At 41.8% G+C, this 25,088-nt stretch overlaps 1 protein-coding gene across 4 annotated transcripts; it reads right to left on the bottom strand.

Moving 5' to 3' along the window:
- Positions 1 to 547: 547 nt before the first annotated feature.
- Positions 548 to 24,612, bottom strand: LOC103553170 (adhesion G protein-coupled receptor F4). Of its 4 annotated transcripts, XM_008523632.2 has the most exons (10): positions 24,292 to 24,612; positions 16,010 to 16,118; positions 15,065 to 15,119; positions 12,622 to 12,773; positions 10,689 to 10,940; positions 8,223 to 9,602; positions 5,723 to 5,764; positions 5,236 to 5,295; positions 4,138 to 4,194; positions 548 to 1,302 (listed from the first exon to the last, which is right to left on the bottom strand). In XM_008523632.2, exons 2-9 carry the CDS (start codon positions 16,094 to 16,096, stop codon positions 4,147 to 4,149), a joined length of 2,076 nt encoding a protein of 691 aa, XP_008521854.2. In that variant the 5' UTR covers positions 16,097 to 16,118; positions 24,292 to 24,612; the 3' UTR covers positions 548 to 1,302; positions 4,138 to 4,146. The 4 variants fall into 4 exon arrangements, with proteins under 4 accessions (XP_008521854.2, XP_008521857.2, XP_008521855.2 ...); XM_008523635.2 differs by lacking the exon at positions 10,689 to 10,940 and having other exon boundaries at positions 24,292 to 24,566; XM_008523633.2 differs by lacking the exon at positions 5,723 to 5,764 and having other exon boundaries at positions 24,292 to 24,531.
- Positions 24,613 to 25,088: the final 476 nt, after the last annotated feature.

Genomic DNA, 25,088 nt, shown 5'->3' with positions numbered 1-25,088 from the left:
AATCTGGAAGTTAGATTCATGTCCCTCACTACCTACAATTTATTTTAGTTTTATGAGAGGAGCATATTTTCCAATTGACTGGAAAATTTCATCACTTAAATAATTACTATTTGGTTTGAAACTATTCCTTGTCTTGTTTCTAAACTGCCAGTACTAAAGGTTTTGAAAGCAGCCCTGCAAAGAGGTACACACTTGTTTGTGTGAGTGTTTTGTGATAAAGGGGTGACTAAATGGATTTTATGACTTCTGCTTTGATCAGACTGCTCTACCCACACCCACATGGCCATCTTCAGCCCTACTGACTGGCTTGCTGTTTAAAACTAAACTGGTGATAGAAATTTCACTGAGCATCTCTGCAAAGACAGTAGTGCTGTTTGCTAAATATTTCCAGGTTCTCACCTTGTAAGTACACAGTAGGATTGCATTCCTGGGCTTCCTCTGGGTCTGGTCAATGAGTTGAAGTATAGTGATAACAGAGTTGACACCCGAGAATATTGTGCTACCAATGGGAACTCCATCTTGAGTGAACTCACACATGAACACGTTGTAAAAGGTAAATATTTTCATTTTTATTTTTAAAATAACAACCAGAATCTTTTTTATATATAGTGGTTTAAATACACACACACAAATAATAATAACACCCACAAGAATATTTTTCCTGTTTCACAAACGAGGAAACTAAAGTCCTAGGAGCTAAATTATTTCACTCAAGGTCTCAAAAAACTGCAATAATAAACACATCAAAAAGTCCTCCTATTTTTCTTCTGCTTCCTATCCTTAGGAAACTTACCATGATTTAACTGTCTCCAAAGTAGATGAGTGTTTCCCCTGCCATCCCACCCTCCCACTCCTACCCCTGAAGCTGGATCCAACCCTTGTCCTGCCAAAGTGCCCAGGATCCAGGCAGACTGATGGAGACCCGAGGCCCTGGAGTCACCGAGCAGGCCTCAGGAGGGAACGGAGACCAAGTCCGGCAGGGCCCAGTAGCCCCAGGCTTGTGGAAGAGGGCATAAAATGACTTGCAGGTTGAGTCTTAATCTTGCTCAGGTTGACCAAAAAGCCAAGCTCTTGCGGGTCATGGGTAGGTCAAAGGGTCAGCAGATCCCCCTCCTTAAAGCCCAAATGTTATCCTCAGTTTTTCCTCCGCAAACGTTTCCACACTCACAGCTTAGGGGTCGCTCCTGGCAGGAAGAGAAAGTCTCCCAAGGAAGCGGGATGGTCCCTCCTCCTTCCAGCCTCCGTCTCCTGGAGCTCAGCTCTCAGTCCAGGACACGGAACATCCGTGAGAAACGGGGCAGCCTAGACAAAATGGTTGAAGCACTGGTTAACAGTAAGAATACCAGCTGGCATATATTGATACCGTGATTTGAACCAGACACTATTGAACGAGTTTTTAATGTGTTAGCTCATTGAATCCTGCACCCATCCCGGGAGGAATGTGCTATTATTAGCCCCATTTTACAGATGAGGGAATGGAGGCACAGAGGCATGGAGCAATTTTCCTGAAGTCACATAGTAGGAAGCTATTCTCTCAGCTTTGTTTTCCTGTGCCCTTTGCCTTCTCCACGCTGCTCCCGTCACCCTGAACTCAGTACTCAGTGCTGGCTCTCCCCACTCCACTGTCTAACTGGGACTCTAGAAGAGCTCGGCTACTCTGAATTTACAACTTGACATGGAAAACCGTGGTGTTTCTCTCCTGGTATTTGCTCAGTCGGTCTATTTCTCACTGTGAAATGTAGAGTTCTTTTAAGGGAATTTCAGGCATAAACAAACACGTGGAAGAGATTTTAGGGGAATAGAGGAGCCTTCCGGTGACCCTGAACTCACACACTGGTTGAAACAGGCTCTCCTTGGGTCCTATGAAAGCCCGCCCTTCGTATGGACAGCAGAGGGCGCTGTCAGCTGCGGTCTCATAATAAGGATGCTGCCCCCCCCCCCCCCCCCCGCCCATGGCTCCTGAGATGGGGTCCCCTAATTAGAATCTATACTTGAAGCAAACTGCCTGGTTTTCACGCCTCTGCTGTCTTTCCCTGATCCCAGGACCTCCTGAAAAACCTGTCCCGACCCTGTTTGTAAGAACAACCCTAGCTGAGGTCCCTTGGGTATGTGGAGCTTCCACCTATTGGTGGCCTCAATTCTCTGCAAGTCAACTTCTGACCTCCCGCCCCATTTCTCGCCACTGGAATTCTGCCTTCCTCCTGAGACCCCGTCAGTCTTCAGCTTTTTATTCTGGTTTAAGGTCTGAAATATTGCCTTTTCCCTGTGGTTTGGCTCTGCCCTGGGCCATGACCTTGCCTTCAGCTTACCAAACACCCATGTCCCTGAACTGTAATTCTGCCCTAAACCTCTTGCTTGGAGCCCCAATCTCTGCTGAAATGCCTCCCTCGTGCTGCCAGCTCTCCATTCTGGACTTGGAAGGATTACTTTGAGAATTTCTGGTCCCTGTCTTCTAAGCTTGTTGGGTCCCCAACATGGTCTGCACCGTGGCAGCTATTGTTCCTGAGCCCTGGGATACCACATGCATCCAGATGGACAAAGTCCAGCCCCCATCGCTGAGAAAATTCAATAGGCCCGGGGCCACCAGAGGAGGGTGTGCTGAAAGTTCATCCTCCACCTCATAGCTTTAAAAATAGAAGTTGAAAGTTGAAGAATTACGTGGATTTCTTTGGAGAGTTATTAGTGCATTCCCACCTCCTTCCTCCACTTCCTCCTAATGTTAGTCTAAGCTTTGTACACCTCCCCAGGTCTAGTAAGTAGTGTAGTCCTGATCTTGGCTTCTACTGGTTTTCTCCAACTTTTACTACAGCCAACCAAGTATGGCCGACTAGCTGGAGATAAGACCTCAAACATACTTCTCTTCTCTAGAATGGCTGGATACAGTGTCCCCTGGAGGAAGGGCCTCCTCTACTTGAGACAGTCTAATAAACTTCCTAATAGGTCAAATTGAGACCTTAATGGAAAGGTCAGCTTTAATAGGTCATCTGAATGTTATATGTTTCATCTGAATGAATGTTTCTTCCACCATGGAAGAAGCCTATGGATTAGGAAATGGGCAGAGGTTGGGAGGGTTAATGTTTTTGAAGTTCTAATATAAAAATCCGAATGTGAGGATGATTAATTAAGAATAACATGCCTGTGTTTTCCTCTCTTTGTTTTCCCAGCACCCAACACACGCTAGTCAGTGTACATGACAGAGCCGTCTCTCCCTCTCTCCCTCTCTCCGGGACCATGTACCAGGGTCCCACATCAGCTCAACATCAGGTTTGTCGGATCTGTAACACAGGAGGTCCGTTCAGGGTTCTTCCAACTCAGTGTCTTTGGTTCCATGAGATTGTTTCCACACTTTGCTTTGCCCCATTGCTCAATATATGGGCAATGACTCAGAAAAGAAGGAATATAAAAGAGGATGTGCCTGCTGCCAGAGTATTAAAAAATATTCTGAGCCTCGTCAATATCCATGCAGAAAGGCCTTGAAACCTCTCCAAGACAAAAACCACACCAAGATCGATCCCCCCTGCTCACATTTCCCTATTATCTCTCGGGCTTTTGGTTGCCATTTTGTGACTTATTCTCCCCATCATGGCTGCCTAAAATTTGTTTTCCCTGGATTTCACCTGTGTAGAAATACACCTCACATGTTGGCTGTGAGTAGGCAGCTAATTTGCCACAACCCCGCCCACACCCGCTTAGGAATGATTCTGGGCCCCAACTCCATTAGGGAAGGACAGGCTTATTGCTTTGTGATTTCAATCAATTGTCTTCCTTCTCGACAATCAGGCTATTGTAAGTGTCACCACTCACTGACAAGATGCAATTAAGGTGAGCACTGTAGACAGCAAGGTGTATCTTGTGTCAGTGCAGGTGTGATGACAGCATCCTCTCACTGACGACAGAAAAAAAAGTGTGCTTAAGCTTTGGTCATATAAACTGAGATGACTGAGATTTTAAAGATGTGCATTTTTTCATTTACATTCTGGGCAATAAAGAAGTTTCCATTCTTAGAAAGATATGTCCACCTGGTCCCCTTCCACTCACTCCAGCATCACATAGTAGGCGAGAGTGTGCTCACAAGGGCCACTGTGTGGTTTGTCACAACTTGCAAGTGAAGCTTCTCCGTGGGTTTTTAATACTCACATCTCATCCTCAACGATTCATTAATTTAGATCCATTGGTTGGGCTTAATGATGCGTTCTACATGGGAAAAAAAATAACATATCAGTGATGTGAATGAGTGGTGGCACTGACAAAAATGCATGTATGTTTATGTTTATGTATGTGCCTGCCTAGAAACTAACCTGTAAAAATAAGACATAAAGAGAAGTACCCAAATTGAGGCAGCCACACAGAATTAAATTATCATATTTCTCTGAATCTACTGTTGTAAACTACATCATTATTTTTATGTTCCACTGAGAAAGAAAAAGAAAAACATTACCAATTAAACCATGACATGCCATTGATTATAAGATACACTCCAATATCAGAAACATTAAAAGGTGAAGAAAATGCCTATCTTAGAATAGATACACTATGGTAGTAAAAGTCACGCTCAATACTAGCTAGCCATAAATGCTAACTCTCAATGTGTCCAGTTTTTTATTTGTTTGTTTTTAAGGAAGTAGCTCTTATTGAGAAACTGTTGGTTGAGTAAATGACTTCTTTCTAATTAATACAGCAATGATGGCAATTTTAGTTAGTACCTTAAAAAACAGATAGCTTGGTCAAAAGTCATCTTCAAACTCAGTAAGTAAACAGATACTTCAGTCCAAGGGAGTGTGGTTTACTGAAAAGTCCTGAGCAAGGAGAATGCTAGATCTCATGATTAGCTGGGTGGCTTTGGGGAAACCTTATAAGTACTGTGGGCCTTGGTTTCCTTACTTATTAAATGAGTAGGTTGGACTAGAATCTCATTTCTAACTCATCTCTTGTTTTGCAGCTCTAACATTTTATTAATCTATGATCCTGGGTTCATGTTGTCCCATCTCAATGGTCCAAATGTCAAGTTGAAATACATCCAATGTGGAAAATTCTCCTGATGAGATGTATTCTACTGACCTTAAGCATTAGCAGGATACTTCAAATTTGTTGAGTGAAGAAATGAATGAATGAAAGTATGTGCTAATGATTCTCTTTGCTAGCAAATCCTGAATACTAAGCCATAATACTTGTTCCTGCACGACTCTGCTGAGGACACTGACCCTCCAGTATTGAGACCAAAAGGGAGAGGCTTACCTCTGCTACCCTTGATCTCCCCTTCAGTGAAGACATCCTCATCCTCAAAGCATCTCTTATCTGAAGAAGCAATGACAGTGAAGAAATGAAACATCCCCAAGGCCCCGACCCATGTCCTAAAAATTTGAGACCAGTAACCCTGGCACAAGCAGCATCAGATGGCTGAGCACAGTGCTTTTCAAATAATAAGACTTAAATAAAAATTGAGATGTAGTTTTAACTAGATTTAGGATTAAGATTAAAATGCCGGTTATGATTTCTATTCTTTTCACCAGCTATACTCACATGCAGCCTCCTGTTGAGTTGATAAACAGCAGGGAGTGGCAGAGTATGGTTCTCTCCTTGCCTTTCTAGCAGCTGATGCCCTGAACCACCCCGACAAACTCAACTCTCCTGGACTACGCTCTCTGGTCAAGGCTGCTGCATCCTCCTGCTTCCCTCAGCCACATGCAAATCATTTCCAAGGAGTGAAACAAATTCAAATTACCTTGTGATCCATAATGGTTCCAAACAACAAGATGAAGAACCCCTGTGGCAAATTCAATAGAAGTATGAGGGACAGTTTTGCAGACAATATCGTAGCTGTTATTTTAATACCTCTGTTCTGGATACCTTCTAGAACAGTTATCAGGCATTAGAAACTTCACTTTCTACTGACTCTGATAAAAATGCATTGATGACTATTATCTTTGAGCGTACCTCAAAGAAAGAGGACCACCTTCATGTCTGTGTATGAGAGTCATTGACATTGAATGAAGGGCAAGAGATGGAGGATAAAGTTTTCAACCTTATTAAGTCTGTTCACTTTCTCTAAATATTAAGGTAGCTATTCTTACTCATGATGACAGTAGCGCGTAACACGAAATCTTCTAATTCTAAGTCACAATCATTGGAGTGTCTTGAGAAAATGAAACCTGTATTCTAGTTTACTTTCAGTTGGAGTTAAAAATCAAGAAATAGGCAACCAGAGCTTCTGAGCTGGCGGAAGATGTTTCTGCATAAAAGAGAGAGACCAGAGAGACCTGTAAGGCCAGAGTCTCTTCGTGTTTAAGTTATTTGGTCACATATAAAGTTATGATAATTGATAGTCAATCTTTTTAAGTGTTGGGAGTTGAGGTCCAAGAAAAATCTAGATCCCGCCATGAGAGTGGAAGGAAGCATTAGGTTTCTAAGGATCGTTTCAAGGTGAAGAAACACTGATCGGAACACTGAAATTTTTAAATGTGAGTCACAGGGAAAGCTTGCTAAGAAGAGTGGGGTGCATGTAATTAAAAATGTTTTAGTACTTTTTTTTCCTGTCAAGAAAAGATAAAAAGAAGTGATCTGAAAAAGAAATAAACTTTCTGGGCTTTAATTGAGTTATGAAGTAAAAATAGGATTGAGATCATTAGTCACCAGAGTAACTTCAAGAGTTGGGGAGACTTACATGAGTCCAAGAGATTTTGATTAAAAAAAAAACCCCTTAAGTCAAAGGTTTCTCTTGAAAGCTATTCAAGGGGAAGAGTTAAATAAATGTTCTCTACAGTTATTAAAGAATTATGAGTAAGATATAGAATTGATCTCAGTTGGCATTTCTTTAAAGTATGCTTTATATTTTGTATCAAGTTTTTAAATGGTGTAAGAGCGACATGTTAATAGGAGTCCTTTGCTGCTATATTAAGCAGCTATATTTATTTTATTTATAGCAGTGGTCAGGGGCCAGCCTCGTGGCTGAGTGGTTAAGTTTGCGTGCTCCGGTTGGGTGGCCCAGGGTTTCACTGGTTCAGATCCTGGGCATGAACATGGCACTGCTCATCAAGCCATGCTGAGACGGCGTCCCACATAGCACAACCAGAGGCACTCACAACTAGAATATGCAACTATGTACTGGGGGACTTTGGGGAGAAGAAGAAAAAAAGATTGGCAACAGATATTAACTCAGGTGCCAATCTTTAAAAAATAAATAAATAAAGCAGTGGTCAGAAAAAATTTTTTTCGAAGAAATTTTTCTTCAGAGAAGCAGATAATAAAAATTTTAGGCTTCGTAGGCTATACAGTCTCTGTTACAACTCCCTCAACTTTGCCATTGTAGCTCAAAAGCAGCCATAGGCAAAACGTAAACAAATGAGTATGGCTGTATTCCAATGAAACTACTTACAAAAACACACAGCAGGCTGTAGCTTGCCAACTCCTGATTAAAAACGTAATTAAGAATTGGAGCCTACCAAATTTTCTACTCCCCCACAGGTATGGGGAGCCATCTGGCTAATGACAGCTTCCCAAAAGTGCAAGCTTAGTTGTCAAGATGGAGTAAAACAACTTTTAGAGTGATAATCTTGCCTAACCAAGTATTTAAGCCAGAAAAGACAATAGAGATCATTTTAGATCCATTACACATGGGAAAGTTGAGGAGCAGAGAAAGGTGACATTTCTAAGATCAGATAACATGTAAGATCCATTTCAGTGGATAACAACCTATATTTACTTCACAGGGAATAGCAGGGAAGCGGGATGAGAACTCCTGACTGCTTAACTCTCAGGATGCCTGGCAAAGGCCATCATTTCTTACTACGGAAAATGACTGTTATTTTACTGAGTTCCCAAACTCTTGAGAAAGATAAAGACTGTGCTTGTTTTGCGGCTTAACATGTGAGTGTAGCCTCACACATCCCTGACCAAAGATTAGTCCTCTGTAAGTGAAGGTCAACTTCTTCTGACATTGATACTTTAAGAGGGATACAGACGGACCAGTGGGGAGAGAAGGAAGGAGATCCCCACCCAACCTGTCCGATCAGCTAAATCCAACTTGACAATCAATAGAGCGAGAGATGCCATGGCTAAATGTCTCTAAGATTTGCAAGGAAATGCAAGGAACATTTTGTGTTCTATATTTTTAAATCATAGCCATTTTTTGTTATATAGCCAGAATAGCAAATCAGAAATAACATTTTATAAATGAAATACTATTAATATTAATTAACAAAATAAGTACCCCTCTTCGAACTTACCTGGAAGGCATTGAGCAGGGCAAAGATTATATGGAATATCAAGGAAGTGCCTTCTATGAGGGTGGCTATTCCAAAACCCCAGGTCAATCCCAGCAACGGGGTGAGAATGGCAACATTTTTGCTGATCCTCATAATTATGGCCACATCTTGAGACTTGGAACTGCCAATAGAGGGCCTCTGAGTGTTGAAAGCAACAACTAAAACCACAACAAGATTCACAGCCACAATGACCAAGGCTGGGATGACAAATGCTAAAAGGGCTTTGGAATTGTCCCAGTTAAGCCAACAGGCATCAGGTCTCACATAGCCTTTCCTTGGCATTGTGATAGCAACTGTGGTGACAGAGATGATCAACGGGCACCCATAGCCAATGGCAAAGCCAATGACCATCAGGCGGGACTTGATCATCCTACGGAAAATGACCAATATTCCATACATGATGAGCAGTGCTTTGAAGAGCATCCAGAAAAACAGAGAGAGGTAGAAAAAGTGGCTTAAAAATGTCACTGCAACACACCAGTTATAGTCTTGGGGCTTTTTGTTAAAGTTAGAGGCTATGATGAACCACACGTTAGCAATCAGGAGTGACACGGCTATGTTCACAATGCACACATGACGCATGTATGATATCTCCGTCACAACGACCCGGGACCACACTGTGGCTTCAATGATCAGACAAAGAATCAAGCTAAGGATGGAGATGCTGAGGCCAATGCAGGTGATGTAGTCCAGGACTTTGTTGTCTATAGATTTGGGGGACATTAAAATGGAAAAAGACATCACCACATTGGTGTAGTTACACCGACATTTCACTTTGTTCCTGACATCCAGCGTCGTTTTACACACACTCTCATCCCATTTCCTTTTCCTAGAGTGCCAGCCAACACACTGGGCCCTGGCATTCCGGGATTTGTTGATCTTCTCAAAGGTGAGTAATATTTGCTTCAGTCTTTCTGGCAAAATCACTGAAAGGACCAGACCGTTTACGGGCCTGGGAAGACTCACATTATGCGAGTGGGCTTCTTTCAGGATGGCCCCCAAGGTAGGAAAAGCTATGCTGATGGCTTGGGATGTGTTTGGTGGCAGGTTCCACAGCTCTTCCTTGGGAATTTCAATGATTCCTAAGATGCTCTCTGTTGAATTGCTCATGCTCATGGAGAAATTGAAACTTTTCTGTGTGGTATTGTGGTTGATGTGAAACCCTTTCGTCTGAATGAAGAGTTCATCCACGATGTTCTCAGATTCGGTGTGGATGTGGAGTTGCCTGGCAAAGAAATTCACTGACTGCAACAAATCCGAGCTGGCATTTTTGTAAGGAATGAAAGCCCAATTTGAAATGGCTGCTGTGTCCAGGACGTGGTTGGCCACTTTGCTGTAGCTCTGCAATGGAGAAAAGCAGATATTATACTCAGGGTTCACACATTAGTGCACAAAGCTGATTTCTAAAATCTGAAATATTTGAAGATCAAATGATCTGATCTTATTTGACATATTTCTCTTCAAATTCACTGTTTATTAGAATCTCATGGTAGGAAGCTTGCAGAGAGGGAAGAAAAGTTTAAAAATGCTAAAAATAAAATAAAATATAATAAAATGAAAAGCATCACAGATAAAGTTCACCCGATTTCTTACGTGCTCGGGGCAGCATTTCTAAACTGCAGTCTGTGTAACCCAAGTTTTCCACAAGATATTAATGATTGTTTAATGGAGAGGATTAAGGGTAGATTCTGTGGTAACAGTGTTTGAGAAATACTGGGTATCCTACCCCTGTATCTCCCACTCTTATAAAGAGTACCAAAGTTCGTTCACTCGTTAAAAACTCTAAAAGTTCCTGCCATAAGGAAACCTGCTTAACTTTGTTTAACCCAGAGCACCTACATCTGCTGCTCTAGGGATCTCCCTTTTAAAAATGGAAACCCCAGGGGCTAGCCCAGCGGCGCAGCAGCTAAGTTCATGCACTCCACTTCAGCAGCCCGGGGTTCACAGGTTTGGATCCCGGGCATGGACCTATGCACCACTCCTCAAGCCATGCTGTGGTAGCATCCCACATATAAAGTAGAGGCAGATGGGCACGGATGTTAGCTCAGGGCCAGTCTTCCTCAGCAAAAAAGAGGAGGATTGGCAGTAAATGTTAGCTCAGGGCTAAACTCCATTAGCATTTCTCAGAACAATTGTATTCTACAGAATGAAATTGTAGAAACACTAGAGTAGACACAGTCTTGCTTTCAATATTTTCTTGAAAATATTGCCTGTTCAAAAATATGTATAAAACCTGTTCTAACTTCTTGAAAACTTCCATGAACTAGAATGAATTGATATGCAAAATTGAAATAAAATGCCTATTGTTGTTGCTGAGGTTGCTGTGGTTGCCATAGTTGTTACCCTGAAAAGTACATTTGAAATTCTTAAAATACAATATTTTGAAAACAACGTTGTCAGTTTTTTAATGGAATTAACAAAGAATACCTTCATTTTCTCTCGGGTAACGTTATCAGACAGGTCTGTAGAAATATTTCTTAATAACTCCACTATAAATGCAATATTCCCAGCCGTGGCTTCTGATGATTTCACAACATCAGTTATGCAGGCGTAATCCAGTGGACAGTTCCTGCGGATTCCCTGAGCCACACTCTTGATGGGCTCTGGAGCTCGAAAGTCAAGAATGCGCAGAGGTATGGATGGTGCTGCTACGGAAAGGCGTGATGCACTATTTGAGTCCTGTTTTTTTAAAAAACGTTGTTTCATTCAAAAATGATTAAGCACCTAACATATATCAAACCAAAGGAGCTAAAAGCACAAAAAAATCCCCTTGGCAAAGACAGACAGAGAAGCAAGTGGTCTTAAAATGTGGTTTAGATGCTGAAAAGTGTGGAAAGCATAAGGTGGGGTCACAAACACACAAGAAATTCCACCAAAACTCCCACAGAAATCTGGATCCTGACCTTTCCTATTGGAATTTGCTTTCAGGACAGTGATTTTAACTCAAGTCTTAAAACAAGGCAGTTTTCTCCAGAGATGAGGAGAAGTTCTAGAAATAAAATTTGCCTAATTATTTTAAGATTTTTTTAAAGAGGAGACACATGGAATTTCAGGGGGTGTAGTTTCTGGAAGTTAGCAGGTAAAACACAGAATGCTAAGGAATTGCAATTTCAAAAAGTTTAGGGGCCAGCCCCATAGCCAAGTGGTTAAGTTCCTGCACTCTGCTTCGGTGGCCCAGGGTTTCACTGGTTCGAATCCTGGGCGCGGACATGGCACTGCTCATCAGGCCATGCTGTGGTGGGGTCCCACATGCCACAACTAGAAGGACCCACAACTAAAAATACACAACTATGTACCTGGGGGCTTTGGGGAGAAAAAGGAAAAAATTAAAAAATAAAAATAAAAAGTTTAGAGTTCACTAATTAGAAAAGGTTCTTTGCTCATTTCCTAATACTTCTACCTAGAATTCCTCAGAATGTGACTTTGGATAAGTCAAGCAAAAATTTAATTCACTTGGGGCTGGCCTGGTGGTGCAGCAGTTAAGTTCACATGCTCTGCTTTGGTGGCCCGGTGTTCACCGGTTTGGATCCCGGACGTGGACCTACAGCACTGCTTATCAAGCCATGCTGTGGCCAGCATACCACATATAAAATAGAGAAAGATGGGCATGGATGTTAGCTCAGGGCCAATCTTCCTCAGCAAAAAGAGGAGGATTGGTGGTGGATGTTAGCTCAAGGCTAATCTTCTTCTACAAAAAAAATTTTTACTTCACTTAATTCACTTTCGAATTAAGGATGTCTATGTGATCACCTACGCTAAGTGACAGAGACTGCACTGGCAATCCCTTTATCAAACCACTGTCAAAATTTTTGGAAATGCAGAAATCCATGTGCTTCTACAGGATTGGAGGGAAGACAGAGAGCAGTGGTGGTTAAATGAAAGGATATAAGAGAGGTGATTTTTACTTTAACTGAGATTTGTTGAGTTTATTGGATTTCTATTCCCTCTGGGCCACACATTTCTCCTTTCTTTTGGTCAAGTGATTGAATATATTAGAAAAGATATCAAAATGAGTTTGATTCTTGACAAACCCAGTTGATTAATTGATTAGCATAAGTGGCATGCAAATTTATCTTTACAGCTAAAACTTTAACCTCCAAGCATTTACCATTGTGCAAATAAGTTTCAGATATTTTTTTGAGAAAAGATTCTGAGAGGAAGAAATAGACAGAGAGGGGAGGGAAATGTACCTGAGAATTTGGGCAAGGAAGGGAGCATAAGAGAAAAATTTAACCCACTCTGTAGATTTTCCTAAGAGGAAATATGAGACTTATGGTCATGCTGAACAGAAAACACTGAAAATGGCTCTACAACTCCTGGGGGATGGGCTCCTGTAGTCAATAAAATGCAAATGAATCACCTCAAAGAGTGTTTCCACAGAAAGGCTTGTACAGGTTTCGGTTGATTTTTGCCACTTGTTTTGATTACATACAAATCCTATTTCTCCACGAAAATGCTGAGCACACAGCTGGCTGCAGTTGGAAGAAGTGATGCAAGGTCCATGGCATTTCTCTGACAAAGGAAAAGAGAGAGAGTGAGAGAGAAGCCTAATTAGCATTTCCACACTCTGACAGAGACACCTAACTCATTCTGGGGGTTTGGGGATTGCTTCCCCGAGGAAGTGACAAGCCAGACCTGCCAGGAAGACTGTGAAGCTGATGTTTAGGCAACATGAACAGCACATGGAGAGGAGGAATCAATGGCAAATCATTCAGAAAGGCTGGGTCAGAGTATCAGAGGAGAGAGGAGCAAGAGATGAAGATGGGAAGGAAAGCAGGGCTCAAGCTGTAAAGGGCCTTGAATGCAGTGCCCACATGGGGGTTACCAGAAAACATGATTGGATTTGTCTTTGAAAGATAATAAACAATAGCGTAGAGCAGGAAGTAGTAAACTTTCCTGCAGCGGTCGAGATAGAGTTGCCAGATAAAATACAGGAAGCTCAGCTAAATGTTAATTTTATTTTAGGATATAGTCAATTCTCACTATTTGCAGTAGTTATATTCTATGAAGTCACTGCCACAAATACTGAATTAGCAAATACTTAACCATCACTCCTCCGGGAAAGACAAAGTCAGGTTCCTGCGAGCTTCTGCTCATAAGATTTTCATCAATGTATAAGCTTCTTTCTATTTAAAGACAGCTTATTTAATATATGTTGTTGATTCATTAGCAGTGAACGCTCAGTCATTAGCACCGTAACTCGTGATGGCCCATGAGCAAAGCTTATCTAACACATGCATTTTCTCCATTAGGCACATCACAGCCTTCTTTGGAACACTGAAAAGCACTTCAGCACTACACTTGGGGGCTGTTTTAAAGAGCAATATCACCAACAAAAAGCACAACAATGCAAAACACGTGGCACTACATAGGCCACGAAAAGAACACTTGTTGATAGGAGGAGAGCTGAACAGGAAGGCAGAGCGCCCCCGTGTTCAGCCAGGAACATGCACCTTAGCTGACTCGATGTTTTTGCTGTTCTGTGCACGTCTGTGAATGATCCAAAAAGCACTGTGAGTACTGATTTGGGGGTTACAAATAAATTTCAGTGACTAAGAGAATTTGCAAATATAGAATCCACAAATAATGAGGATTGACTGAAAATATTCAGTTAAACAATGAATATTTTTTTAGTGTACATATGATTCGTGTGATATTATTCATGGTTTACCTGAAATTGAAATTTAATGGAGCATTCTAAATTTTTATTTGCTAAACATGACAACCCTATGCAGAGAGTAAATATTTTCAGCTCTGTGGGCCATATGGTCTCTGTCGCAACTACTCAACTCTGCCTTTGTAGCATGAGAGCAGCCAAAGACAATATGTAAATGAATAAACATGGCTGTGTTCCAATATAACTTTATTTACAAAAACTGGTGGCAGACCTAATTTGGCCCATGGGTAGAGTGGATTGACTTGAGACAAGGAGCCTAAGAATGAAACCATTGAGGTATTCCCAGGAAGAATTGCCTTAGGATGGTGGCATTGGAATGGAAAGAAGCAGATGATGCTGAGAGCTATTAAGGTTTTGAAATCAATAAGATGAGGTGACTGACTGTGACTCAAGGAATGCACCCATATTTACGGCTTGGACAGCTCTGTGGATGACTCCACTCACAGAGAAAGGAAACAAGTGGGTTTGCATCTTTCTTTGACATCTATCCAAGTGTATCAATTTTTTCAAGTTATTTAAGCTGAGTGCTTCTCAACTTTTTCATCCTTGTAGTTTGGAGATGATGCCATAGTGTTGTTACAGACATTGAATGAGACAGCATCACATACAGCACTTAGATCAGTCTTGTCATAAATGTTCAATAAATGTTAGCTACTTTTCTCCCCTCTTTCCCTTCTCAATTCCACATCTATCTAGAGATTTATTTGCTGCCAAAAATATACTTGGACATGACTGTGCAGAATCAGTTATCCTTACTATTTGGGTGAGAACCACATAATCTCACTATCTTACTACTAATGACGCCCTCCATAGTTTACCTCTCACTTCCTGAGAGTGACCAGTCTCACCAACACAATATCTATCTTACAATCGCTTCAGCAGACCTCTCAGCACCAGCGTGTTACACACATTTAAGCATCCTGAAAATATCTTTGAATGAATCCTATCCTCTTCCCTCTTCTGCCTCTTTTTTAGCTCATTGGTTCAAACAGATTTCCCTTTTGGGCTTTAAAATGACCACTTGTCTTTGAAAACTTGTGGTCTGAGGACATGCTTGCAGTATCCATGTCCTCCATTTACTCTACCCAGTCTCCAAATGGAAGAAAACTGTTCTGTAACCACATACCTTGTATCCTTCCAGTCTTGGGTTTCCCTTCAGGACGTTGAAGTTTATCTCCATCCTGTAAAACATAAATTCCCAAAAGTCCTCTTTACTGTGGGACTCTCCTCTCTCATGTCAACTTAGAGGCTTCATGTGCATATGAAGAGAAAATATGTTCAAGACTAGAAGGAAAACTGCACCAGGTCCCTGTGCCCATATCACAGGAACATGCTGAGGGAAACACAGATGTGAACACAGACGGAGAACACTGCCCTCCATGAGAGCTAGAAACGTGATGTGGTCACTTGAGCTCTGAAGGGCAGGGTAGAGGATTGCGTACATCTCTTGGAAAGTTTAAGTATCCAGGGAGAATAAGGATTACAGCTCTAAGCTGTTCTCTGTCTGTGTTAACTATACCTATGAAATGGAGCGAATATGGTCCACCAGATACTGTATACCCTCAGAGAGGAAGAAATGAGCAGATACTAGGAATAATCATTAGGTTGCAATAATAGAATCACAAACTCTTTTGTAGCTATAAAGCACTGTGAAGATTATCTTTAAAAAAACCCACCCTTCATAATATAGATAAGGAGATTAAGACTCAGAGAAGGGAAGCAACCTATACAACTAGCGAGAAACAAAGTTAAGGTCTGAACCGAAATTGCTCAACTGCCAGGTTCATGCTTCCTTCTCTCAGCAGCTGCCTGTCTACATGCTCTGTGGCTTGCAAAGTGAGTTTTCCACTATACTGTTGCACCCTGTTGCACTGTGCAACTGTCCTATTCCAAGTGGCAGTCACGTCTCAACTTTTCTCTGTTCCCTTCTCTAGAAAACTACTATTAGCAAGAGTAAAATTGTAGTCAATTTAAAATTTCTTTAAAATGACATGTTATTTACCGTGTATCTAGTCAGCTAGGAGAACTGATGGGTTTCACATGGGACCACATAAGAATGGATCAAACTTACTTTTATGTGGATCTTGGATGCATAACAAGAATATTCTGTGACCAGAAATAACATTAAGTAGCAAATCATGGTGGCCTGAGACTTCATTTTCACACATTAGGATCTTCACCTGCAATAGAGAAAGAAGGTGAATTTAGCTAAAGGTGATAATGCCACACAACTAGCACAGTACTTAGCAGACTAACCAACCACTTAGTGACCCCACTGGGTACTCTGAGATATTCATGCCAAAACAACCTGCCCCGTGAAAGATCACCAATACAGATTTTCAAGCCAGCTAACATATAGAAAAGGAAAGACTTTCTACCAACTGTTGACCTTTCTAGAAATAGCAGACAGGAATGATGGAAGCACCAGGAAAGATGTATGTAAGTTCACCAAAGCATCATTTCCTATTCAATCCACAAGTTTCTTTAATAGTAAGCAACACTTATCAAGAACTTCTTTTTCCCAATCACTGTTCTAAGCTCTTTCTTTGTATTAACTCACTTAATCATGTGATATATGATACTATTACTATCTTCAGTTTATCAATGGAGAAACTAAGGCACAAAGAATTGAGCAACTATGAGCCCAAGATCATCAGATAAAAAGAGATGGAGCCAAGAGTTTAACCCAAATGGTCCATCTGGAGAGCCTTTCTTCATTTCTATAGCCGGCTGTCTCACTGATGGCACTACTGACATTTTTGGCTGCATGATTCTTTGTTGTTGGGGCCTATCTTGTGAACTGTAGGCAGTTTAGTAACATCCCTGGCCTTTGCCTACTAGATGCCAGGAGCGGCCCTCTCTCCAGCTGTGACAGCCAAAATGTCTCCAGACATTGCCAAATGTGCGCTGGGGGAGAAAATTGCCTCCAAATGAGAACCACCGTCCTATCGTGTACTCTAGGCATATGGAGTCAAGTACTTAAAATGAAACAAATACACACATTGTCTGCTGCAGGAGCAAGCATGAAGACTCCCTTTTATGGAGGGATAAACTACTGTACAGAGAAACCAGAGGCACTGGAAGATAACTCTATTCTTTTGCCACTTCTCTGTTTCTCCCCTTTTACTTGATGGTTCCACCTTTCAAAGCCAAATCTCCAAGAAAGTATCTTTGCAACAGTTGAAATTCATCAATGCCATCAAGATCAGCATCTTCACACTTTTCTCATAGAACAGTGGCACTTAAAACCCCTTATTGGTAAGAAGGTTCTTTAGAATGGTTTTCCTAGAAGTGCAGATGCAGCAAAATGAAAATATCATAGATTTTAGAGTCAGCAATAGCTAAATTGTAATCTTATCTCTGCCATTGATGATTTGTCCCTCACTGAGCCTGTTTTCTGGTGCATTTCATAAAATGTAGGATGATCATTCATTCTACCAACAAACATTTATCAAGTGCCTCCTATTTGCCAAGATGCTAGGGTACAAAGGTAAAAGATATATACCAGATGCTAGGGTACAAAGGTAAAAGATGCTGTCCTTTCCATAAAGGATGTCCAGTGGGGAACACAGACAAGTCAAACCAATAGTGAGAAGAGAGATCATCTGCATACTGTACCTGGTGAACAAGGCCAGGCAGAAACTAAGCCCTCAGCAAATATAAATTCCCTTACACTCTAAATTCCCTTGTGGAGATGAACTAACTCTAATCTTTCCAGCCCCTGGAGGCAAGCTGTGGCCAGGGAGCAGACAAAACTCACTGATCTGGGATCAAACCCTTCCTGAGTGGAGTCAAGACTAACATGGACTTTCGTGACTCGAGGGAGCCGTCTGCTGAGATGAAGAGCCGCAGGAACTGACAGGCAGGCTTCCAAATTGTCTCTGACTGTAAAATTGTCTTTGACTTCCTAATCAATGAATGGGAGGAAAGTGTTTTGATTTATACCATCACCTTGTAGAGCCAGTCCAAGCAGGGGAAAGGGAACATGGCAGAATGACAGGCAAAGTGTAGTAATGGATTTGCATAGGTATTGGGCTACGCGTGTGGAATTCACAGTCTTACAGTGTGTGTGGAAAGAAGTTCTCATATACGCAACAAATAGGGAGATGGGCACATAAGCAATTTGCAATGTTAATTTTGTTTAGGATAGATTTTTAACTGATTATCACAAAAGGATGTACCAGAAGAACCGGTATAAGTTGTCTTAAAAGTATCCATATATTTCACATATGCCTGTGGCTTTAGAAAATTTTTGACCATGACACAATAAGAAACAGATCTTACATTGTGACCCAGTGTGTATAGACATGTATATGTAGGTATATAGGCAGCCATATATAAAACTGAAAAAATATATAATTTTTATGTTTTAAAACTTTCATGCAAAAATACTTGTCCTGCCTACCTACAGCAAGACGCTGATATGTCCAAGATTTTTATCCTGTATTCTACTCTATTCTATCTAACATTCTCTCAAAAAGTGGTTGGCACTCACTAAATTGAATTCACAACCCTCTAATGGATTATAATCTGCAATTTGAAGAACAGGAATATAGATTATAAGATTCATTTTCATTATCAAGTTGAAAACTGTTCATTTCCACTAAAGTGGTCTCTTTGATCCTTTCTCTTTGCTAGTCTTCACGATTCTATTGAAATCTCCTTCCAAGGTACACGTATTAGGGAGGAAAGATGCCTACCTTCAGGATTAAATAATAGGACTGATGCTGAGAGTAAACGGAATTCTCCCCTGGAGAACATTGTTTGAAATGCACAGTTAAATGGGTGAAGGCAAGCCACAGGGAGGCATTTATAAGTAATGATACCTGCTAAACCTTCAGGAGAAGGGCCACTTTTACTGTTCACAGTTTTCAATATAGGAACTTTGCTTAAAGCCAATCTTGCTAGAAGAAAGTCAGGCATTTGGCACAGTCATGTGATGTGATTTATGGTGTCCAAAAATGTTTCCCCAACCCGTGCTGGGGCCTCTAATTCCACAACTCCTGACAGTGTTCAGGGGAAAAGGGATCCAATAGTCATGGCACTTTCTGTGGATCATTGTGCTCTTTGTGGAACATTATGAAATAACGATGCATTTCGTGTATTCATATAAACTAAGAAAAATTTATTAGCAGAAATATATATATGCAATATGAAATCATAAGCATGACCATAAGAAACACAAACTTTGAACTGAGTACAATTGGCTGTTTGGGAGGTTTTAGTTAATTAATTTGCTACTTGATAATTCATGTTATTATAGTCTGGTGTAAGTAACCCACACACCATTTGGTATGATAATTTTATGGTAAATTTCCTTCACTTACTACAAATGTCAGAGGGAGAATATTCAACGGTGTTATTCGAGAAAAGTCATAGCATTCTTACTTTTGCCCAGTTTGATTGGAAGGGATGGCTCAGATGGTTAAATGTTTTCAAGTTAGCCCCAATTGGGTTGTTTCTCTTTACACCAGAAAGAGCGGAATGGGAGCCCTCCCATCAGAACTCAGATGTTGGCTGAGGCCAAAAGCCCGAGTGCTCTGCAGGGCAGACAATGAGCAGAGCTTCAGGGCTCTGAGAATGAGGAATTAAAAAATAAAAAGAGGGGCTGACCCCACAGCATAGGGGTTAAGTCTGGCACGTTCCACTTCAAAGGCTCAGATTCATGGGTTCAGATCCTGGGTGCAGACCTACGTCACTCATCAGCCATGCTGTGGCAGTGACCCACACATAAAGTAAACGAAGACTGGCATAGATGTTAGCTCAGAGCTAATCTTCCTCAAGTGAAAAACAAGTAAGATTGGCAAAAGATGTTAGCTCAGGGCTAATCTTCCTCAGCCAAAAATTTAAATAAATAAAGAGAAGCATTGCCAGCATAATTCATAATCAGAGGTTGATAGTTCATGGAACAGAATGGAGGAAGCACACTTTCTTAGATTTACCATTGATAAAGACTTAATAATTAAAGTGAATTTTGAGTTTTGCATAATTTTGAACTGAAAACTTGCTGCAAATACAGATAAAGTACCTCTCCAGTACCTAGCCCAATGCCTGTATGTAGTAAGTTATCTCTTGAAAGAATGAGGGAAAGAAAAGAACAAGGACACAAAATCTAAACATCAAATTAAATGTGGCCAGAAGAGTGTGAACTGTCCAGAAGAAGAGCAGCAACACACGGACAGTACAGACAAGAAGAAGCTTCTAGATGTGAACTTAACCAAGGCCAACTCGCCTGGCTGAGGGGTTTCCTAGTTCCTAGCAAAGAGTGGCTGGAGTCAGTGCCAGGTCCCAGCCTACACGGAGAATCCAGACTTATTCTGTGTCCATTATGCTTAAGTTACCTTTATACCACTTTTGGACTTCTCGTTCACAGTGCGTTCGGTTTATCAACACAGTTGTGTGAGTTCATAAAACCCCCAGTTCTACAAACCCCTTGGGGATGGTGACAGAAAACATTTAGTTGGGAAGAACTGCTGCTGGCTATACCCAGTGGGGGAAATAAAAACAATAAGGCGTAACCCTGACGGAATAGTGCCCTAACAATGCGTATTTATGCCTGGGATTGATGCGTATCATCCACCGCTTGTTTGCCAACAGTTTGCAGCAGGCACCAAAAGCTAAAGAAAAAAAAAAGATGGAAGAGAAACTTAATGCTGAGGACCTTTCTATACACTGACTTAAATATTCTATGAATTCAGGAAATTTGCCTGCTTTACGCTTAGTAGGCAAACAATACAGGTTTGGTGTCTATTGTATTTGGTCAAGTTATTGTGTCCTGAAGTGAGTTTCTATGGAACACTCATCTCAAAAAAGACTCAGGCGGTCTGTGGTCAGATGGGTTTGGGAAACAATGTGGAGCAGCACCAGCACCACACCCCCTCACAAACGTACACACAGCAAAGGGCTGAGAATTGCAATAAAAAGACTCTTTCCCTCAGGTTTTACCAAATTTCCTTGATCCTCAAAAGTGCTTTGGGGGAATTTAAGACGCTATTCAAGGGACAATATGTTATCTTGGAGGGGAGCACACCCATCTATCCAGACTCAGGCACCTCACGGGTGTGTTGGGCACCTACCACATGCCAGTCCCTGTGCTCATACCTTCATAGGAGCTCAAGTCACTCACACTGTGACCCAAAGTAGCCCTTCAGAGAGTGACAGTTCCGGCCTTAGTGAATCCTGAAAGAAGGAGGCAATGGACAGATAATCTGTAACCATGAAAAGAGTCAGAATTGTCCTGAAATATGATGCTCAGAGTGAAGAGGCGAGGAAAGGCAAGTATAGATGGGATGGCGAACAGAAGTTTGGCTTGATCACAAGAGAGAAGAAGACAGACTCAGACAAGGAGAATGAAAAAGAGGATTAATGAAATTATATAGTATTTGTCTTTCTCCGTCTGATTTATGAGTGGAAGATAAACAAACAAACAAATAGATACAGAGAACAGATTGGTGATTACCAGAGGGGAAGGGGGCTGGGAGGGCTAAAGGGGTAAAGGGGCCCATTTGTGTGGTCGACAGACAGCAACTAGACTTTTCATGGTAAACACAATGCAGTCTGTACAGAAGTCGAAATATAATGAGGTACACCTGAAATTTAGACAATGTTATAAATCAATGTTACCTCAATAAAAAAGGGGAAGAGAAGACAAGATGCAAAAGAACTCTTGCCTGAGGCTCTCTGTGGTGATTAGGTAAACAAAGAGTTAGCTGGCATTTACAAAGAAACTCCCTCCAGTTTCTATGCTAGTCACCCAATAAAGGCAGCTCTGGGTCCTGTTCCTGAAGTGTCTGAAAGATGACGTTTCAGAAATAAAAGCAATCAGCAACCTGAACGACTGTTCCTCAGGACCTATAAAGGTAATGTCCCGAGTCCCTGCTTTCACAGCCCACCTCTCTCTGTGCATCTTATAAAAGTGTGAATTACCCACTGCCATCCACTTTTGTTTTTCGCTTGATAATAAACAGCAATTCTAGGCTGCTGAACTGGAAGCCAAGCTCCCTACTCTACCACAGTGATTACGTTAAAGAGGCTTAAAGAAAAATGTAGCTAGACCCATCAGTCCCAGAAGGAATGTGTCTCAGGGTTGGCCTCCCTGGGGTGTTCACAGCAATGGGCCCTGCCCACAACCCAGCCCGCGCTCTAATCCCTAATGACAAGTGGTCAACAGAGGACAAGACGTCATGCTCTTAGCCCCAGAGCTGAGAGAGATTAGGCTGCACCCACTGGACTAGACAAAAAATCTGGTTGTCACTGTTAGGAGGTGAACATAGAGGGACGTTTCTCTGTCCCCCCACACCCAGCAGAGCGGAAGGTGCCTAACAGACACTCAGTAAACATTTCTGGGATAAATGAATGAATAAGGGAATGACCCCTCCAGAGAATGATGCCAGTGTCTGAAGCTTTTGTTTAAAATCACAAGGCAACTTTTCTAGCTTAGAGGGGCAGGTGAGCATCTTTGCAACGCTAGATAATTTTGGAATACACATAAGTAGAAATGCTCCTGGCCTCCTAGGCACCTCCTGTTTGTTGTATTACCTGGAGCCTTATGTGAAAAAAGGATCATGAGCTCTCATTTAGGTTCAGCAAGAGACAACACCGTGCTAGATTAGTGATGTCTGCCGTGAGCATGGCAGTGCAAGTGTCTCTTTCCACACTGTCGCCACAAAGTGAGAACTCGTAAAACATTGTTTCCCTGGACAGACCTGGAAGACCCTGGCTGTTCTTAATCACCATCTCCTATTTGTCCCATCTTCCTTATACCTAGAGCTGAGCTTCGAAATGAGCAGGAATTCAAAAATGCAATTAGTATGCCTGGGTCCTGAAGCTTATTTCCGATACATGCTAGAAGGAACTGCAGGAGATGGCTCACACAGTCTGAGGTACCTGTCTGAACACGCTGTCTAAACACCTGTCTAGACACATTGAGCAAGGGCTGGGATCAGGAAGAAAGGTACAGCCCGGGAACTGTAACTGCAGTCGGGAAGGAAGGCTGGCGTCAAAAAGTGTGATTTCTCAAACTCTTAGTGCAAAACACCCTCAGGTGAGCTGGATGGGAATGTCTGTAAACTGAGTAGACACTTTCCCAAAGTGTTCCTCTCCACTGAACTTCACCCCAAGGTGAGAGGGAGGGCCTATCCTCACTCGTTTGCTAACCTTCTAGGCAGCAGCTCACCTCGCACTCCTGGGCCAACCCCATTGATGGGAAGGACCGGTTCAGGAAGGTTAACTGGAGGATGGGAAACTTGCAGTCAGGTGACGCACATTTCAGGTACGTGTGTGTGTGTGTGTGTGTGTGTGTGTATGTCTGTTTTCCCCTCAGCCGAATTTCACAACTGTATGACTCGTCTACACAGTCAGATGGTTAAACAAGTTGTTTGTGTGTTTTCTTGGCCTCAATAGCAGAATGTATTCTGTCACTCTTACCAGTTCTCCCTTGCCATGGATGAGCTATTTCAGAAAGAGCTTTGGGGGAAAGAAAGATACAAAAGATCTATTACAATCAGAACCCTCTCATCCTCAGCTACTTTAGACAGCTGCCAGCTAAGCTCTTTGCAGCTCAGCGACTTTTCTGAGAATTGCAATCTGGACTCAAATTCTGATAAATCAGAAGAATCATATAATTTCAGAGTTGGAAAGCATCCAGCATCTCACCAACTATCTTCATACTTACATGATTTTAGAGAAATTGATATATGGGGTAATTGCTTTGCTTTGTGAAGAAAGCTCACTGGTATGCCGGTTCTAAAAAAAATATCACCTGTTAATTCAGCATGTTAGAGCTCCCACAAATGTCCTCAGAGTATAAGGAATCTAGGCCATCAAATGGCTTACTGTTGGCCATTCAAAACGAGAGGGGATGGCTTCGCAAAAAGGTTTTGCTGGCAGTACCTGGAAGAAATGTTTCCTTTTAAGTTGATGTAAAGACTGTTTTGTCAGCCCCACTAAAAGAAGAAACTACTAAAGAGCGCTTTATAAAAAACATCTAGCTTTACACTCAGCCTGAAGGAAGGGAACTGAAAGCTAGTTTGCTCATCCAATTTATCAAGCAGGGGGACGATCGGAGAACAGAGTGTAATTGCCTGACAAGAGTTCTTTGCCATTTCACTCCTAGGAGTGAGCAATTAGTACCTGACGAATGACTTTTTAAGGAAAAACAAATGTAAAAGAGACTTAGGAAATCCTCCAACCATGAGCTAGCCAATTTGTAAATAATGTCAGAGAAGGTTCCTGCAGAATCAAGCATTCCAGAAAATACCGTCATAAATCATCCGTCTTCCCCATTCTGGAATGTGTGCAAAAACAGTCCTGTTGTCAGTAGGAAAAAGGTGTTGGCAGGGTAGGTGTACTCACGGCATTCAGGAGATCCAGCAGCCCAGAGGAAGAGAATCACCCAGCAGGGAGGTCGGCACTGAGCTTCCCACCATCGTGCCCCACCATCACGCGTGCCCACCCTGGCCCCTCCCACACTCTCCCTTCAGTGGCTGTGATCCAGCTTCTTCATTTTTGAAAGTGAAGTCCAGGAGGCCCCAGTGCAAACCAGCTGCCTGTTGTAAGAAGCCAATGTGAGAACTGTAAAGCTGCCCAGGGTTTGAAGGCTTGTGTAAGTCTATGATTCACTCCGCAATGGGTCCATCAAGCACGCCTAAGAGAAATTACAGGTTTGTCTTGTCTGAAGCAAATCTATTAAAATGAGTCATTTGTTTGGCTTTTAATTTCCTCATCTTTATCTCAGATGATCACAGGAGACTCTGAGTTGCATCGACTGCACTGGTGTAATTAGAACTTGGGGGATAAAGTGCAAGGTTGTGGCACTATTGTAGATGATGATAAAAGGCTATCACATTTTTTCTGTACTGATGTAGAACTTGGAAAAAAACTGGCTAGGAAATTGATCAGTAAATTGTGATCTAACCCCTACCTTAGCACCAAAGAGATTTTTGTTTTATTTTTTGTTGGCTGGTCCAAGGAGTTCTTGTTGCCCCTCTACTTTGGGCCATGGCCGTGGGCAATTCAGACACTGAAGACACAGTCTCCACTTGCAAGAAACTTCACATAATCTGACTTCGGATAGAGTGGCCAGTTTGGATTGTCCTCAACAAAAGTAGTCCCACACATCCCAATTCTAGTGTCTTCTACTTATATACCTT

Source organism: Equus przewalskii, chromosome 19 (assembly GCF_037783145.1).
Source record: "Equus przewalskii isolate Varuska chromosome 19, EquPr2, whole genome shotgun sequence".
NCBI classification, from domain to species: domain Eukaryota; kingdom Metazoa; phylum Chordata; class Mammalia; order Perissodactyla; family Equidae; genus Equus; species Equus przewalskii.
The sequence above is the reverse complement of the archived record's forward strand: the minus strand, read 5'-3'. Positions and strand labels throughout refer to the sequence as shown.

Excerpts from the sequence above, each read along its gene's own strand:
- LOC103553170 (XM_008523632.2), bottom strand. The coding sequence starts at position 16,096 with ATGAAGTCTCAGGCCACCATGATTTGCTACTTAATGTTATTTCTGGTC. Across the intron at positions 10,941-12,621 it reads CTGTGGAAACACTCTTTGAG|GACTCAAATAGTGCATCACG; the intron begins GTGATTCATTTG and ends TTAAAAAAACAG. Across the intron at positions 4,195-5,235 it reads GGAGATCAAGGGTAGCAGAG|AACGCATCATTAAGCCCAAC; the intron begins GTAAGCCTCTCC and ends TTTCCCATGTAG.